The following is a 15,566-nucleotide window of genomic DNA, read 5'->3' as shown; positions in this document are numbered from 1 at the left end:
AGGCCGGGCGAAGGCGGGGTGAGAGCGGTGAGCGCACCCCATGCGGGGAAGGCAATGGGACAGCTGCGGGCGGGACGTTCCATCCGTCCGCCCTCAGAGGGGGAGGGGGAGCGGCTTCCGCTTTCCGTGCGGTTGTCGGTGGCGGTAGGAGTGCGGGGCACCGCGAGGAAACCCCCCTGCTCCGGGCGCGCTGTGGTCGGTGCCAGCCGTCCCCGGAGGGACGGGGAAGAGGGGCCGGGACGGCTGAGGGGGAGCGGGGCGAGCCCGGGAGCGGCGCCGAGCGGACTCCGGGAGGAGACCCGGGGGCTGCCAGGGGCACCAGCAGCAGCAGGGGAGACCCCCGCGCTGGGGTTTTGCATGGGGCTCCCTTCGGAGAGGGCTGAACGGTTCCTGGGGGGTCGTGGCCCGCACACGCACACCTGGGCCAGGTGGGTGCCCGCAGAGACCAGAAGCTGAAGGGCTCAGGGCTTGAGTGACGTGGGAGCATCCAGAGAGGAGAGAGTGAGGGTCCCCCCCGGCTCGCAGGTGTGTGCTGGGATGAGCTCCCCCGGCGGGGCCGGCAGCGCCTTCCCCCTGCACGTCCTGGTGTGGAATAACGACTACCGGCGGCTGGACGAGGAGCTGCGGGACCAGGTACCGGGGCTCGGGGGCTGCTGGGGGGCTGCTGGCCCTGGCTCGCTGCTGTGCCAGGGAGGATCACCCTGGTGGCGCTGCTTGAGGGATCCCTGCACTCGGTTACCTGTTTATTTGTGGTGTGGGAGTGATGCGAGAAGGTGTGGGAATATATTTTTATGTCAGATACTAAACGTTGGCTTCCCATCTGTAAAGCTTTGCTCTGAGCGTTGCTCTTTAGGGGAGAGCTCAAGGAGGGCAGCTGTGATGGATATTAATTTATTTATTAAAGCAATAAATAGTGTTTGTCTTAATGGGAAGTCAACGTGCAGCAAAGGTAGCTGGTGCTACTGGACATCAAACCAAGCCCTCACTTTGCTGAGCACCATCAGTTCTTACAGGTTTGTCGCTGCCCAAGAATGAGGACAGAGTTTTTATATGGGTTGGAATGTTTTCAGCATCTCTGGTAAAAAAAAAAAAAAATAGAAATGGATCATTGTTTAGTGCTGGAGAGCAGCAAACACAAAGCTGTCCCCTCTCTGGGACATGATGACGTAAGGAAACAGCCTGAAAGCTGCAGCAGAGCTTGAGCAGCAAAAATCCTCCTGGCTGAGCTGCTGTGCAAAAGCTCTGACGGGCTAGAGCGAGGTACAGTTAATGAGCAGAGCTGATTAATTAATTATACCTGACACCACAAGTACGTGAGCCCAAGACCGGCTGTGCCACCTCCTGTCACCTGCAGCTCTAACGGTGCACCTGACTTACTAATTCCTGCTTAGAGCATGTTCCTGCCCTGGTTTGGGAGAATCTTTGGAATGCAGTCACTTTTTACCTCATTTATATCACCTTATGCCTTAACAAAATCTTTAACCTCACTGGCACGTTGCTCCTGTGTGTTTACTTCTGACATCTGTGAGAGTTTATGGTTAAATAGGGATCACTCAGCAGCTCCCACCTGTGGAATGCTGCTTCCTCCCTCCATTCCCTGTGGAAGCCAGCAGCGTGTGAAGATGGACTGTGTCTCTTCCTTTACCTGCTTTTAAACACCTTTTTTTTCTTTTTTTTTTTTTTTTTTTTAAGTATTCCAAAGATCTGGTTCCCCCTGCTGCTTTGGGATGAGCTTCCTGCTGCTGGAGGGACCTGTGAAGGAATCAAAGGCACTTCCCAGCTGTGGCTGGAGTGGCAAATGGGGTGGGGCATGTGGGGACCAGGGAACAGCAACAAACAGTGGGGAGGGACCCTTGGAGCTCTTTAGAGCTGCAGGAGGTGGAGAAACAAATTAATTAATGTTCCACCCCAGAAGTGAAGATGCTTTAAAGTGAAGCTTTCCCACTCTCTGTGAGATATTCTGACTTGAAGCTGTCAGATAACGCTGTTAACGTGCATAATAACCTTCCTTTCTCATTCTGCTATTGACTTTCCCCTTTTCCTTTAGTTATAGATGCTCTTCTGTTTCAAATCTCTAAGCTAATAGTGAAAAATGTGTAAGGTATGAGTATGTTGTGCTTGCATGTTTTGGATATTTGTGCCTGTGTAGTTTATTTTTTACTTTAGTGACTTGCAGAGAATGCCCTCACTCCTCATTGTGCTGTGTGTGTGCTTTGTGAAACACCATCTGCTTCTGTCCTTTCCAAAAGTGCTGTCCAAAAGCCGTGTTGTATGTCCTGTTGCCTTTTTTTTCCCCTTTCCCCCCCATTTTGTTGTACAGTTTAAACTCTCTGTGGGGTCTCAGGCTCTTGGCTGTCCGTGGGGTGATGCACACGGACAGAACTCCTCCTGAGCCTTCTGGGGGGAGCCAGAGGGGAAATAATGACAGAAAAAGCAATGAAAAGCATCAACAAGAACTCCTGTCCTACAGATTTTGTGTCATTTCATAGGCCCCGTTCTGCTTCTCCTTTTATTCACGTGGGGAAGCAAGGCAGCCCCGCAGAAGGGCGGTGCAGGAGAGTTTGGGAGTGGATCCATGGGAATGGCAGGGAATGCTGACTCCTGGATGAGCCCTGTGTTTGTGCAGGCTCTGATGAGCTCTGTTACTCTCTCTTGGACACTGACAGGATGTTGACCAGCGGGATCCACGGGGCAGGACCTTGCTGCACTTGGCTGTTTCCTTGGGTTACATCGAATCTGCCAAGGTCCTCCTGCAGCACAAGGCAGATGTGACCAAGGAGAACGCGCAGGGATGGACGGGTAAGGAACAACCTGGGGTGTCAGTCTTTCAGTAGCAGCTGTTCTGTGTTTTTATATGGAATTTTGGTCAGCAAGCAAAGTGACACGAGGCTGTGGCTGGCTTTCTTTCAGTTTTGCATGAGGCTGTCAGCACAGGGGATCCAGAGATGGTCCAGCTGATCCTGCAGCATCGGGACTACCAGCAGACCTCCATGACCCTCGGAGGAGTTCCCGAGTTACTGCAGAAGATTAACGAGGTAAGGATTTATTGAAGTGTAAACTCTCATTCTAGACTGAAATCTCTGCTTGAATACTCATTCAAGTAGTTCAGTTAACTATTGCAATCAGCTGGGTAATTGTGTTTTGTTCCAACCTGCATATTCCGTAGTCCTGAAGGACATGGAGGCTTTTCCTTGACTTTATTTAAATCCTTTGTCATGTACTCCAGCATTGGAGGCTGAATTTTGAAGGCACTGCTGCCTCTCCAGTAAAACAAGGAAGAACAGCTCCCCAGAAAGCAGCAGGGGCAGGGCAGTGCCTGTTGTGTTTGCAACTTTCAATTTCAGTTTTAGCATTGGCTAATCATTTCTCCAGTTTTGCTCTCTTTTTTTTTTTTTCCTTTATCTAAAATGTTCACAGGAAATGCTGCACTGACTGTCAAACTATTTCATGAAGTACTCATCAGGTGTTTTCCTTCTGCAGACTCCTGACTTTTATGTGGAAATGAAATGGGAGTTCACTAGCTGGGGTAAGGATCCTGCTCCTTGTTACCAATTTCAAGCTGTAAAAATGAGTTAGAAATGTCCCACAGTGCAGGCAGGGAGATATCCGCTCCCTGCAATCTTCCTCTTCTCCATCTCAAAATGACCTCTTGTGCTTTTGTTGCACAATTATTCTTTGTTTCCTGTGTGTCTGGTTGGTTGGGTTTTGGTAGTGGAGAATTTAGCTGTTGTTGCTGTTGCCTGGAGACTTTTCTTGGGTTTTTTTTTACCTGTCCCTGGCCATCCACAACTGATCGTGTGTCATCTATGGATTCACTGGTTGTTTGAGGAAGTACCTGCTTTTCCCTGAAAGGAATGAACATTAGGTCTCACAGCTGATTAAATATATCAAATATCAAATATTAGACGACCAGGCATGGGGTTTATGCCATTTCAAACCTTGCAGTCCAAACAAATATCTTCTTCCTTTCCATATTCATCTTTAAATTAGGCCGGTTTTCCCCTAAGCTGGTTGTTCTTAAAGCTGAAGATGATCAGTATCTCACCTCCTCTGGAATGACATTCCCAGGAGTGAGCAATCCCTGTGCTTGAACTAATTTCCTCAGTGCTGCACCTCTTGCACATTTTCCCTTTGCATTTCTCCCATTTCTCCCAGTGCCCCTGGTTTCCAGGGTGTGCCCGAGCGATGTTTGCCGCATCTGGAAGAGCCGGGCCAAGCTGCGTGTGGACATCACCTTGCTGGGCTTCGAGAACATGAGCTGGGAGAGGGGCAGGAGGACTGTCATCTTCAAGGGAGAAGGTAAAGAGTTCACCTGTCTGCACCACTGGCCCCCAAACACTGTATGAGCACAGTGAGAAATCCTGATTTTACACAAAAAAAGCCTCTGTGCATTATGAAGGTTTTATGCTTATGTTTGTGTTTCGCAGAGATACTGTTTTATGATGGTGTAACTTCTTTGCTTTGAGTAAATCTGAGGTAAAAATTTGGTGATGGGGTAAAATGTCAGTATTTTACTGTTTCCCTCCTTCTTTTCTGCTGCCCTGCGTATAAAAAATAATTTTAGTTCCATCTCCAAGTTTGATCCCAGCTGAGTGCAGAAACACCCAGGTTTGATACACGATACACCCCCAGCTTTTCACCCTGGAGCACTTGCTGACTTTTTTAACTTTTCCACCAGACACTGGTGGCTGGGCAGAGCTGATTGAGATCAACCACGATGACAAGTTGGTGACAACAGAGAGGTTTGAGATCTCCCAGCACATGAAACGTTTGACTTTGGGATCGATGACGCCCAAGAGGAAAGATGTGGAGAGGCGCCTTACATCTCCAATCATCAGCACGTGCCTTGATACCAAAAACATTGCTTTTGAAAGGTAAGGCAGAGAGTTTCTCTTAGCAAATAAACATTTTAATGTAATGTCTGAAAAAAACTTTAATGACAAACTCGCAAAAGCTTTGTTAATGAAAACTTTTAGGGCTGGGTCTGAAATTAATTTAAACTTCATAAATTGCTAGATAAAGAAATTTGGGTTGGTCAAATTGCCACTATAGCTTGGCAAAAAGTTCCCATTTGAAAGAAATCATTGGCAGAAAACTTCCAGTTTATCATATTAGTGGGACAGAATCATTAAGTTGGAAAAGGCCTCTAAGATTGAGTCAATTGCTCACTGCAAATTTACATTTCACTGAAATCCATGTGCTGGAACTATGGACAAGAAGTTGGATTTGGTACCAAATAAGTCAACTCTCACATGAGTACTTCAAGTAAACATATACAGTGTGTCTTTTAACAGACACACATTTGTCTTTCTTCATGACTACCCCTATTTATCCAGGTATCTGGGATTAATAATCTGTCAAATGTTGTTTAAAATGAGATTTAGAATAACTAGCTGGGGAGTTGTATAGAAATGCAGCTGTGTAGACACGAACAGTGTTCCTTTTTTGTCAGAACCACATCTGGATTCTGGGTATGGAGGACAGAAAAATCAGAAGGTGTCAATGGTTATGAAGCAAAGGTAAAGCCTGTTCTGTTCTTCTGATAGATCTTGCAGCAAATTGAAGTCTGGCTCTGCTTTTTCTGTGTTTCCTGACTATTTCAGGTCTCAAAATTCCTATTGGGACATTCATTGTGTTGCCAGCAGAATTGGGCTGGAGTTAGGAGCTTCCAGGCTTGTGGGAGGGATGGAGCCCTTGTGCAGGAATGTCACCAGCGGGATCAGAGAGGGGAGAAGAGGGACAAAAGATTCAGCAGAGCTGCCTGCAGTCCTCCTTTCCAAAGGCTGGCACTTAACTCATACTTGAACACTGCCTTTGTTTCAGTGGGTGAAAGTTGAGGAACCTGTTGATAATAACAAGGACCAGCAGCCATGAGTGGCATCATGAATTCCTGAACTGGACTCTGCCCTGCACCTGAATCACAGCTGCTTAGAATGGTTCCTCCTGACACTGGTTTTGACCTCTATTTCACCTCAGTGAAATATTTTTCAAGGTGGTTTTGCAGCCTTGCTGTGGAATTTAGGTTCAGAATCACGAGATTTAATTTCCCTGATTCTGTGATTACTCCAGGTTTGGGAATTGGTGCAATAAATTACATTTTGTAATTTCATTCACCAGAAGAGTAAGTGCTGAATAGCTTTTACATTTATCTGAAGGTTTTTTCTGGTAATAGTGCAGGGCTGTTCAGCTGGACAGGAGGTTCCTTTATGTTCCTGCAGAACTAACCTGTCACTAAATATAATTTCTGAGGTCTTCTAACTAATTCTGATTAGAAATAGTGTTCCCTGACTGTTCTTTTCCATTCCCTCTTAAAATCTCTTGGAAATGCCTGTCTGGTGTTGAGGTTGGTTCAATTAGTTTTGTGTACATGATGTTTTACTGGGGAACTCTTTTTTGGTTTTTGTCCCTGTCTTTTCTTGTAAGGTCTACACGGCAAACAACGTCAACGTGATCACACGGATCAGAACAGAACATTTAACAGAAGAGGAGAAGAGAAGATATAAAGGTATCTTCCCCATAGGAAAATTGGGAATAAATAGAACCCTTCAGCTCTCAGTTCTTCAGACATCTCCTCTGTATCTGAAGAATTGGGCAGACAAACAAGAAAATTCTCTTCTTGCTGACTTTGCCCTGCTTTTCTTTGACATGTTCTGTGTCTGAGGCAGCTCATTATTTCACTCTTAACCTAGAAATGAACCTGGTTTTATCCTAGCTGTATTTAGAGGAAGGAAAAACCCTTCAAACCTGTTGAAAGTTTACTGACAGTTTTAAAAGGCTGCACTTTCCTGCTCTGGAATGTATTCCTGCCCTTACTTCACTTTGGCCATGGATATAAGATTCACAGAGGCTTTTTTTGGCTTGGAATTTTTGTTTTGGTCTACTAATTTCTTCTGGTATTTGAATTAGACTAAAGGGTGACCAGCCAGTAACTGTATATGGAAATTCTCCTACCATGGGGCACTGAGGCACTGGGACTCATGAAGGTGTCTGCTAATCACAGAAACCACTGAAAATCTGTGTTCTATTCTGTGTGTTGTACCTGTTTTACACCATCAGCTGTAGGTGCTGGGCTTGCCTGGTAAAGCTCACAGGAGATCTCAACAACTTCCCTTTGGGTGGGAAGCCTGGCCTGAGTGCCAGTTTTACTGCTAGTTAATACTAATGGCTGTTTTTGTTTTCCTTCCTGTTGCCTGAAGCTGATAGGAACCCTCTGGAATCATTCCTGGGGACAGTGGAGCATGAATGTGGTGCTCAGGTGAGTGTCTGATGTCAGCACAGGTCACTGTGCCAGTAGGAATTCCTGGTGTGTGGAGTCACCTCTTGTTTCACTTCTTGTTTCCTTAGTTTGGCAACAGTTTTGATTATAAAGTTTTCATTTGCCCTGAGGATGTTTTTGTTTGGTTGGAAATAGGTGAACCGTAAGATCTCTTCCAACCCAAACCATTCCATAATTCCATGTGGCTTTAGAAGCTCCCTTGCTTCTAAACTGTGAAAGAACACTGGATTATGGATTTGCTGGCTCTCTGTCAGGATGGCATTGCTCATTTACAGGGATTTAGAGATTTGGGGTTCAAATTCTCCCTCAAAGTTTTGACTTTACTCAAGGATTTGGAGCCTGGAAATGCTGTGGCTTGTTTGTGCATTTCTAGTTGGTTTCCAGCTTTAAAGTATCTAAGTAGATTTTTATTGTCTCTAAAAATTTGGAGATTTTTAACCTCAGTAAAACAGAATAAAACCTTAGTCTAATAACAGCTGGTGTTTATGGTTGTGTGTCACTGTGTCTGAATTAGGGAAGGAGTTGTTTCACAAAGGGTAAAATAAAAGTTTCTTATAGTAGCCACTGTCTGTTCAGCACTTTTCGTGTTGTTTTTCTCTCTTTCCTTCTAGAGTACATCCAGGACTACAGAGTATGCTGCAACCAACAATCCCACTGCTATTACTCTGGAGGAATACTTCAACCCAGAATTTGATTTGAAAGGCAGAGACATAGGAAGACCAAAGGAAGTCACTGTTAGAACACAGAAGTGAGAAATACCATTTTAACTATTTCTAGTTTGTCTCTTCCCAGTTATCTAATACCTGGAAACCATTTTTTACAAATATCCAGTGTGGTTCTCACAATTAATTAGAAGAGAGATCTTGAAATACTCTATTTATCATTCCACTGAGTCAAAGCAAACATTTGGGCTGGTGCTGTAACTTGTTAGTAACCTCCTGTCACTGCCCAATTGCCTGTTTTGCTTTGCATCTGTTCCTAAACTGTGAATTTAGGATGTTTGTATCCCACGTTTTCTTTAAGATTTAAAGCAACCTTATGGATGAGTGAAGAGTTCCCCTTGTCTCTTATGGAACAAGTGACTCCAATCATTGACCTGATGGCCAGAACCAGTGCTCATTTTGCCAGACTTAGGGATTTCATCACTCTGGAATTTCCACCAGGATTTCCTGTCAAAATCGGTAATATTGAGCAATTTTTATTGTAACACCTTGTCCATTTTTTCCCTTTTGGTTTTGTAATGTATTATTTACAAAAAACCACATTGGCTTTTTAGTTGTCTCACTTCTACCTAAACCATTGTTTTGTATATCTGGAGTCAATCCAGAAATACCATTTTAAAGACAATGTCAATTCTGTGAGAATGAGCTGTTGTCAGCCCCTTTCCTCTTAGCTTCAGTGCCTTGAATTTGGCAAATCTTATTTTAAAATAAGAAATCTACAGAGAGATTGAGATTAACTAAAGCCACCTTCTTGGTGAGGTGAGTTCCTCTGTGCTTTGTCATTATAGGAAGCTGTTGTGGAATATATCCCATAAATCTTGTAAGGGTTTGATGTGGGAATGGAAGTGAATAGGGGTTCACATTTTGACAGAAATCTTGGACTCTTACAGAAATTCCCCTGTTTCATGTGCTGAATGCCCGAATTACTTTTGAAAATGTCAACAGCTGCAGGACAGCTGAGAGAACCTCTCCTGGAGGTGCACAGAGTGATGCAGGTAAGGGATCCCACCTTTTTTACATCCCTGTCCCTGGAATGCAAAGAGGAGAGAGAAACTGAACTGCAGGGAATTGAACAGTGGGAGCTGCAAGGTGTTCCTGCAAAAACATTCATCAAAACCTTTCCAGTTACAAACTGTGTTTTTAGCTTTATTTGGCTTCTGTAGGTGCTAATTTCGAGGTCGACCAGTCGGTGTTTGAGATCCCCAAATGCTACCACATCCAGGATGATGGCAGGAACATCCATGTGCAGGATGAGGATAATGAGATCATGCAGTTTGCCATCCAGCAGAGCTTGCTGGAATCTCGTGCAAATCAGGTAAGTGCTGGGGTCTGTACAGGGGCAGCTTGGGCTGTGCAGCAAAAGCTGAAGGAAACCAGTGTAGGATCAGTTTCTCTAAGACTTTAGAAGATAAAAATAATGTACTTCAAAGAAGAAATTAAAGGTGGTTTAAGGGTTTATTTTCAGTGAGTTACTCTGCAGATCTGATAACTGCTGTGGATTTGTCTCTTTGCCCATCTCTAGGAATTGGAGGAGCTTTCCAATGGAGCAATTGCATATTTCCCAGACTTCAACGTGCAGTATCAGAAGTAAGTATCTATTTTTCACATCAAACCATGCAGTGACAGAGCAAAAATACCCCCAGCAGTAGCATGAAGCAATTTGGCAATTTTTTTAAATGTATATGAACAAATGCACAAAACTCAAGGTTACTTCTTGTGCTTCTTCCAACTTTTCCAAGAAACAAGAACTTCAAACTGGGCCTCCCTGGTTGATGTTGTGTAGTTCTTTCCAGCTGTGAGGCTGGTCTGTGCACACAACAGATTCTTTACCCAACATGCAAACCCAGTCCTTCTCTTCTGCTCTTAAAAACTCTGAATTTGGTCCCTCTGCATTGAGTGTTTGGTTATTAGACACTGCACACTTCAAGACATCTTTCTATCTTTTCAAAATCCTTATGTAATCCTTAAAAACATATATTTAATGGACACTTTAAAATAGGCTCTGGTGTCTGTGGAGTCTTTCTGCAGTTAAGTGCAAACAAACCAGGAACTAAATCTTCTGGGTTCTTCTGTACATGAAATATCCTTTAAACCAGGTGAGGATGCTTTTAGAGGCTCATTGAAAATAGAAGTGTTGGTATCTGTGAAAAATTCAAAGGAATATGTAATCTGTGTTTGACTTTGGGAATTTTACAAGTGTTGGAGCAGCTGCTCTCATATCCTCAAACTGTTTTCTCCCCTCTGGGAGAGATTTTTTAAGTTTGTGAGTCTAAAATAGTTGCCAGGAAGGATCATTGCAAAGAATATGAGACAGGCTCTGTCTCTTTTACTTCTCAAAGTTGTTCTTTTCCATCAGGGCACTGCAGGAGAGCTTTCTGGCAGGATCAGGGAACTCCCACAGCAGCAGCTCCAGTGAAACCTCCAGCTTTGAGAAGGACTTGCAGCTTGCCATGGAATTGTCTGTGAGGGAGCAGGAGGAACAGGAGAAGCAGCGTCGGGAAAAGGAAGATGCAGAGCTTCAGCAAGTTTTACAGCTCTCCCTTGTGGAAAAATAGCTGCTAAGTGACCTCCTGAAGCAGGGATGACCAAATCTGTGTAAAACTGGAGATTGTCAGAGCTGTCAGTCTGAAGACCACTCCCGGATTGCTTAAGGAAACGTTTTACTGCCTTCTAAGTTGACATCAGCTGCAAAAACCTGATTTAGTTTTTTTGGGGGGAGTTGTAGATCACAGGACTCCACATTTGGCTCTCCAACCATGCAGTCTTAGCTTTGAAGGAAATGTTTTTATCTAAACTTATTTATTGAAGAGCAGATGGAAATTTTGCTTTGAATCAGGATGTAGGATTGCAGTAAAGCTTGAAAACCTGATTTATGGGGAGTTCAGGAGGGAAACTTCATTACTTACCAAAGAAATACTCATCTGCTTCATTATTTCTTAATAATTCAAAGCCATTGCCTGTTTTTCCAGCTGTTTCATGGGAGAGCATCTCCCTGCCTATACACACACAGAGTAGTTCTTCATGCTGACAGATGTTTTCTGTTAGTTTTGTTTAGATATGGTTATCTCTCCTCTAGTTATTGAGATTTTTGGCTTAAGAGGGATAATTTTATACTTGAACAGCTCATCCAAGCTCCAGATTAAACTAGTGCTTTCTGAAAAAGGACAAAACAAGTAACCAGTAAAATTTTAGATGCTGAAATGGGACCATCTGTCCAGTACAGCAGCAGTTTCTGCAGGGATTCCAAACCAGCTCGTTCCCCTGCTCAGAGAGCAGCAAGGAATTAAAGGATGGCTACAGGTGCTTCTTTGGGATCTCTTGGTGTGCATGGCTGAATGTGGGTGCTAAATGCAGCCAGGAAAATAATTCAGGGGAGATTTTCATGTGTCCTTACTGGAAGAGAAGTTTCAATTCTGCAAGGGAAACGTGTGTTGCTTTTTAAAACCCCAGCGCTTGTCCTTCATGTGAATACATCTATTTTTTTACCTGAATATTTTTATTGATTTTAAACCAAACCACTAGGCCTACACTCATCAAACTGGTCTTGTAACGATTCCTAGGTCTGTTTTAACCAGCTTTCCTCAGGTTTTTGGCCATACAGGATCTTTATAGCTCTTTTATCTGCACTCCTCTCAGTGTTTACAATACTCACGCTGTGACTCTCAAGTGCACTCCACAGGTACACGATGAACAGCCACAGGAAAGCCTTACAGATGTTAAATGTGAGCAATATCCTTCTGCTCTGGCTGGCAGGGCTGGAGGAACCTTTGGTACAGCTGCTCTGAGCTTTCTCCTAACACTGCTCCTGTTCCTCAGGTTAAACAGGGCAGTTCTGGGTGACCAACTATTAATTAACCAACATAAAATCACTATAAAATGGACTTGATCATAACCAGTGGGGCAGTGGTAACTTGGAACTCTATTTTAAACCAATAATCCATTGTTTTACATAGGAAATTATTACAGTTCCTTCAGTGTATATTAGGATTGGCCTCTCCACACTGGTTTTATTCCCTGGCACAACTTGCATCCCTAAAAAAACAGCTTCCTGGGTGCTGCAGGAATTGGGGACTGTCCTGCACAGGGGCAATGGGCTGGATTGGAAATTCTTTCTTTGCAAAGGGGATTCCTGTGACTGTCACAGTTGGGAAAAGGGAATAGGCCTCATGCTGAGCTCCTGACAGGTGGGAGGTAGGAGGTGGAGCTGTGGGCATTCCTCAGTGGAAATAAAGAGTGCTGTTGCCTTTATAAACCCGCCTGCCTGGCATTGCCTGTCTTCTGCTAAGCTTTTCAAAGGTTACAAGAGGGGTAAAAATAGCATTTTTCAAGCTGACTTGTTCTGGTTTTATATTTAAACTAAAGAACATTGAGCACTTTCAGTTGAAGTTTTGTTACACTCCTGCTTCTTAGTCTGGGACTGTAAAATAAATTAGATTAGCTTTTGGTTTTCTTTTTCTTTTTTTTTTTTTTTTCTTTCTTTGACATTTGTATCATTCCAGCTAAAACTAGGAGGCCCTGCTCCCTCAGCCACATGCTGCTTCTCTTAAAGCCTGACTGAACCTTTTCAGTGTAAGATGGACACGTTCTGTGTGCTGGAAGAAAAACCAAAGGTACTGCACACTACACCACACACGGGTTATTTTTTCTCACACTATATTTGGAACCTTTTTTTTTTTTTTTTTACTGATTATCTGTCTTTTTGTACATTAAAGTGACATTATCACCTGTGAAATTCTCCAAGGTAGTTTTGGCTCAGTGTGAATCAGACACAATCTCCAGAAACACTTTTTGGACATTTTCAGCCAAGTTTTGAGTCTCCCTGCCTTGAAAAGGGAGAATCAGTAGAACACAGATGTTAAGGCAGTGAAAAGCAGGAAATCCTATTAATTTCTCTGTGCACCTTCTTGTAAGAGAGGATCAGAGGGTTCTGAGTATGTTTAATATTAAGACCAAGACTTGTGTAAACAGAGTCCAACCTCTCTCTCTGAAGCAGCTTGAGGCTGATGTAGGAAAGAGAAGCTCAGAGTTACAAACACCTGTGGCTTCTTCTAAAACTATAACCAGCTTTGAAAGTTCTTTAAGTTGATGCTGTTAGTTCCTGAAAGCAAAACTGATTTTTTTTTTTTTCGTGCTTTTGCCCTCATTTCAAGGTTTTTTGCATCAGCAATTCATGATTTTCTTTATTTGGAAACCCTTCTTACATTGCTTTGGCTGAGTTTTGATTCATAGCTGAGCTGCTGGAAACTGTACAACCCTTGTAGGATGTGCTTCTGTTGTGCTGTTAAACAGCTCCTTGCTGACAAACATCCATGGACACATTCTCCCAGCACTGCCATCCCACTAAAAACAAGGCAGGAGCCACGAGGAGACCAGAGGTGGGAAATCGGGACAGCCTCACCCCTTTCCAGCCCAGTTAATAGCAAACAGCACAGCCATGAATAAATAAGAGCCTGGATTGTTTACTGAGCGTTTTATTTGTACAAAGAGGCATAGCAGGGAGTGAGGCATGAGAGCAAACAGGAATTCTGCCTGGGAATGCAGAGCTGAGGCTGGGAGCTCCACCATCCACCCCCACGAGCAGCACGGGCTGCAGGCCAGGCTTCACAGCAGTGAAGGACCGAGAAAAATCAGGAACACAGGAATCAGTGAGCAAAAGGAGGAGCAGAAAGCAATAGGGAGAGCAGTGCTGCCTTGCTGCCTCACTCTTGGATTAACAGCTCCATCTGTTCGAGGCCAGGCTCACTCTGTCATTTCTCAAAACAAAATCCCTGTTCAATGCCAGCACTCAGTGTCCTTGAAACAGAACAGAAAACACCTCAGATACAGCACGAGGGTTTGAACAGGTTAACAACAATTGTTCTGGAAGTTACATTTTAGAACTCTAAATAAATTACTAAGCAAAACACCCCTATGTTAAATATCAAAGTAATAATTAGTAAAATCCAGTTACTACTTATAGCAGTGCAAAACAAAATAGCAGCATTTGTATGGAAGTGGGATTCAGTGTAAACACTTGTTACTGAAACTGCATAAAATGGGTCTGGCTGGAGCTCGGACTCTTCCAGAGCATCTGCCTGGCTTGCAGACCTTTGGAGGCTCCTGTTGCCAGGAGGACACTGACCAGCACATGCTGGAATCCCTCACCTGCACCCCAGTTCCCAAGATGTTCAGCAGGGCTGGTTTGATGGGAGGTTATTTGGGGCTTTTTAGCCTGGAGTTAAAGCAAATAACGTCGGGAATGAGAAGTCTATCTTGGGAAAACTACAGCAGGATCAGGTCATAAATCAGTGTTTCTGCTCAGAGGCAAGAATGGCCCAGACCCTCCACCCACTGCTGGCTGGGTCACCGAGCTTTTACCTTTGGAATATTTTTGAATGGGACCTTAAAGCTCATCCTGTGCTACCCCCTGCCCTGACAGGGACACCCCCCACTACCCCAGGTGTGCTCCAAGCCCCATCCAACCCCCAGGACTCAGCGTTCAAACAAGGACCTGAATTAACCAGAAAGCAAAAAGTAGAGGTGGTGTGACTGAGCACGTGGAGCTGCTCCTCGGACAATGTCCCCAGTGTCGCCCTGTTCTTGTGCCAGCCCAGGGGATGCTCTCGAGCACTCGGTGTCGGATCAGCCTCGCCGAAATTTGCTGCGATTTGGGAGGCGGGCGGGTTTGCTGCGGACACAGCCCAGGAGCTCCAGGAGTCTGTCTGCTGAGGGATGGGGTGATTTCCAGCACCCGGCCAGAGCGCTGCTGGAAGCCACATCACCATGGAGTCCTGTGATACAGCACGGGCAGAGATGGGCGAAAAGCCTCACTGGAATCCTCAGGGCATCCCCAGCAGCTGACGGGAGCGGCGGTGGCACGGCGGGGACCGGAGGGGAGAACCGGGCGGGACCGGAGCGGCGGTGGCACGGTGGGTACCGGAGGGAAGAACCTGCTGGGTCCGGAGCAGCGCCGGGATGGCGGGTACCAGACGGGAGACCCGGCAGGACCGAAGCGGTGCTGGGATGATGGATGCCAGGTGGGATAACCGGGTGGGATGCAGCATTCTCTCGATGCCCCGGCGGGTCCCGCTCCGCTACCGCCGCCGGACGGGCCGGTAGACACAGATGGCCATGAGGATGATGGTGAGCAGGAGAGCGCTGAGGATGCTGCCGAGCAGCACTGCGGCCAGAAGAGAAAGAACATCCATTAAACACTCCCTGACCAACTCCCGAGCCCCCGGCCGGGTCCTGGCGGGGCTATACCCGATGCCCCCCGCTCCTCACCCAGGTTCTGGTGCTGCAGCACAGCGTAGGGCCGGCTGCGCTCCGCCGGGCCCGGGGACAGCGGGGACAGCGCCCAGCCCCGCGCCGCCGCCAGCCCCATCGCGCCGCGACACGCCACGGACCCCGCGGGCCCCGGGCTTTGTGCGCCGCGCTCGGCTCTGCCCCTTCCTGCCGCCCGCCCCGCCCCGGGACCGGCCTTCCGGGGCAGCGGGGCGGTGGGAGACACCGGCACCGGCACCGGCACCGGCACCGGCACCGGCACCGGCACCGGCACCGGCACCGGCACCGGGAGCGCCCCGCGCCCG

The 15,566-nt window shown here is 46.0% G+C and overlaps 2 protein-coding genes across 3 annotated transcripts; one reads left to right on the top strand and one right to left on the bottom strand.

Moving 5' to 3' along the window:
* Positions 1–143: 143 nt before the first annotated feature.
* Positions 144–12,250, top strand: ANKRD13A (ankyrin repeat domain 13A). Of its 2 annotated transcripts, none has more exons than XM_021544702.2 (16): positions 144–195; positions 526–633; positions 2,667–2,799; positions 2,911–3,035; positions 3,481–3,526; positions 4,156–4,299; positions 4,679–4,874; positions 5,453–5,519; positions 6,424–6,505; positions 7,197–7,255; positions 7,888–8,024; positions 8,300–8,457; positions 8,889–8,993; positions 9,162–9,313; positions 9,521–9,585; positions 10,355–12,250. In XM_021544702.2, the coding sequence occupies exons 2-16, from the start codon at positions 538–540 to the stop codon at positions 10,551–10,553; spliced, it is 1,764 nt and encodes a 587-aa protein (XP_021400377.1). In that variant the 5' UTR covers positions 144–195; positions 526–537; the 3' UTR covers positions 10,554–12,250. The 2 variants fall into 2 exon arrangements, with proteins under 2 accessions (XP_021400377.1, XP_021400378.1); XM_021544703.2 differs by lacking the exon at positions 144–195 and adding an exon at positions 2,048–2,101 and having other exon boundaries at positions 525–633.
* Positions 12,251–13,453: 1,203 nt separating this feature from the next.
* On the bottom strand, positions 13,454–15,409 carry C18H12orf76 (chromosome 18 C12orf76 homolog). Its single transcript, XM_021544589.3, has 2 exons — positions 15,262–15,409; positions 13,454–15,157 (listed from the first exon to the last, which is right to left on the bottom strand). Exons 1-2 carry the CDS (start codon positions 15,359–15,361, stop codon positions 15,072–15,074), a joined length of 186 nt encoding a protein of 61 aa, XP_021400264.2. The 5' UTR covers positions 15,362–15,409; the 3' UTR covers positions 13,454–15,071.
* Between the last annotated feature and the right edge of the window lie 157 nt (positions 15,410–15,566).

Source organism: Lonchura striata, chromosome 18 (assembly GCF_046129695.1).
Source record: "Lonchura striata isolate bLonStr1 chromosome 18, bLonStr1.mat, whole genome shotgun sequence".
Taxonomy (NCBI): domain Eukaryota; kingdom Metazoa; phylum Chordata; class Aves; order Passeriformes; family Estrildidae; genus Lonchura; species Lonchura striata.
The sequence above is the reverse complement of the archived record's forward strand: the minus strand, read 5'-3'. Positions and strand labels throughout refer to the sequence as shown.

Coding starts and splice junctions, on each gene's coding strand:
- ANKRD13A (XM_021544702.2), top strand. CDS start 538: ATGAGCTCCCCCGGCGGGGCCGGCAGCGCCTTCCCCCTGCACGTCCTG. Junction 2,800..2,910: donor GAACGCGCAGGGATGGACGG/GTAAGGAACAAC, acceptor GCTTTCTTTCAG/TTTTGCATGAGGCTGTCAGC. Junction 8,025..8,299: donor GTCACTGTTAGAACACAGAA/GTGAGAAATACC, acceptor GTTTTCTTTAAG/ATTTAAAGCAACCTTATGGA.
- C18H12orf76 (XM_021544589.3), bottom strand. CDS start 15,361: ATGGGGCTGGCGGCGGCGCGGGGCTGGGCGCTGTCCCCGCTGTCCCCG. Junction 15,158..15,261: donor GCTGCAGCACCAGAACCTGG/GTGAGGAGCGGG, acceptor TTCTGGCCGCAG/TGCTGCTCGGCAGCATCCTC.